A 1,596-nucleotide genomic window follows, 5' to 3' on the forward strand; every position below is an offset into this window, starting at 1 on the left:
ACATGCATGCTCACTGCTGAATCTAGACACTGGAGCCCTTTTGCTGTTTTCCTTTCGATGAAAATAGACTTCATCCAGTTATTTTGGAGTGTTTTTTTTTGTTAGAAGGACTGCAACAGACGTTCTGCCCCAGCATGAATCAGAGGCACAGAAAGAGAAAGCCTGCAGTCTCCTATGGGGAAATGGTTTGTGTGGTGCTTGAGAAGGTTTTGTGGAGGCTCACAATGTATTCTGGTGCTGGAATTCAACCGACCAATATACTCACGTCAACCAAGCAATTCTGCCGAGGCAACCTCACTGTGTTTTCTTGTCTTAGAAGCCGGCAGTTGTTGATGTTGTGCTATATTGCGGCTCAAATTAAGTCTGAAACTAGAAGGTTTTCAGACCATTCTTTAATAATTCAACCCCTATTTTACGTCTGTTTCCAGACCTTTAAAAACAGATTCCATGGCCATGGGAGGAGGTGGAAGGCTTTCAAGTGTAATGAAGAAGCCTTTCTTTCTCTAACTAGACTTTAAAGCATGCAGCGCTGGAGGTGCACTGCCGCAGTGTGAACATATTCCACCATGTCGTAGATAATACAAGTCTGGCAATTACCGGTTTCCAATCAACACATACGCAACCCTGTGCTCGCATTGAATACTGATTTCAATGCACACAGACAGCATCCTGTTTGTAGCAGAACACAAAAAAACTATTATAATACTGCACAAGGGTGGTTCTGACTGACATGCTATACTATATTTACATCTATGTATTCATGTATATTCTGACAAGGGGAGGCAGGAGAGATCAGTTTGTGATCCTGTATCGTTCAATCTAGTCCGCAGGAAAGAATAGACATAGCCAAACTGCAACCCACACATACACACACACACACACACACACACACACACACACACACACACACACACACACACACACACACACACACACACACACACACACACACACACACACACACACACACACACAAACACACTCAGCACATCAACATATCAACAAATGAAGGCTATTAGCGTCAAATCATATCTGCCTACTAGATCTGCCTAGACTCCATCTTCTTATCTCGGAGTCGTCTCAAGTCCTTTTATCACAGGGGGGAGCAGATGGGGGGGCAGGGGGACGGGAGGAGAGGGGGGGGGGGACATGCAATCCGAGCCGATAAAGCTTGACATTATAATTTTGAAATGGAGCCATTCTCCAAAGGCCTGCCGCCTACATATCAGTGACTTTAAAAAGATCCATGATTGAATAAGCCCATTACTTGGTTTCTAAACCAAATCAGACGGCGTGAGATTGATTCAGACATGAATAGGGGGTTTAGTCTAATGAGCTCGATAACCCGTCTCGTGTCATGGTCTCTGCTACCGCACAGGGCATCCTACACATCTTCAGTGTGACCACCTAACAGAAAGAGTCCTCAGCTTAGTTTCACAATGACCCATTCACTTTTTATTTGATAATAAAGCTATCGTTGACCCCCTCATTATCATGATAATAATTATTAATATTATTAATATTATTAAGTACTATTATTATTGAAAGACACAAGCCAACCAAGTAGATATCGATTTTTTTTCTCTCTCTCTCACA

General features: G+C 42.8%; 1 protein-coding gene across 1 annotated transcript in view; it reads left to right on the forward strand.

Annotated features, from left to right (window-relative positions):
* The window catches only part of LOC130405036 (high choriolytic enzyme 1-like), a 10,449-nt gene extending 9,038 nt beyond the window's left edge, over positions 1 to 1,411 (forward strand). The window contains exon 3 of the mRNA XM_056609990.1: positions 1,379 to 1,411. Within this exon, the coding sequence (XP_056465965.1) occupies positions 1,379 to 1,411 (33 nt within the window). The remainder of the gene's footprint in view (positions 1 to 1,378) is intronic.
* The last annotated feature ends 185 nt before the right edge of the window (positions 1,412 to 1,596 follow it).

This window comes from Gadus chalcogrammus, chromosome 15 (assembly GCF_026213295.1).
Source record: "Gadus chalcogrammus isolate NIFS_2021 chromosome 15, NIFS_Gcha_1.0, whole genome shotgun sequence".
NCBI lineage: Eukaryota > Metazoa > Chordata > Actinopteri > Gadiformes > Gadidae > Gadus > Gadus chalcogrammus.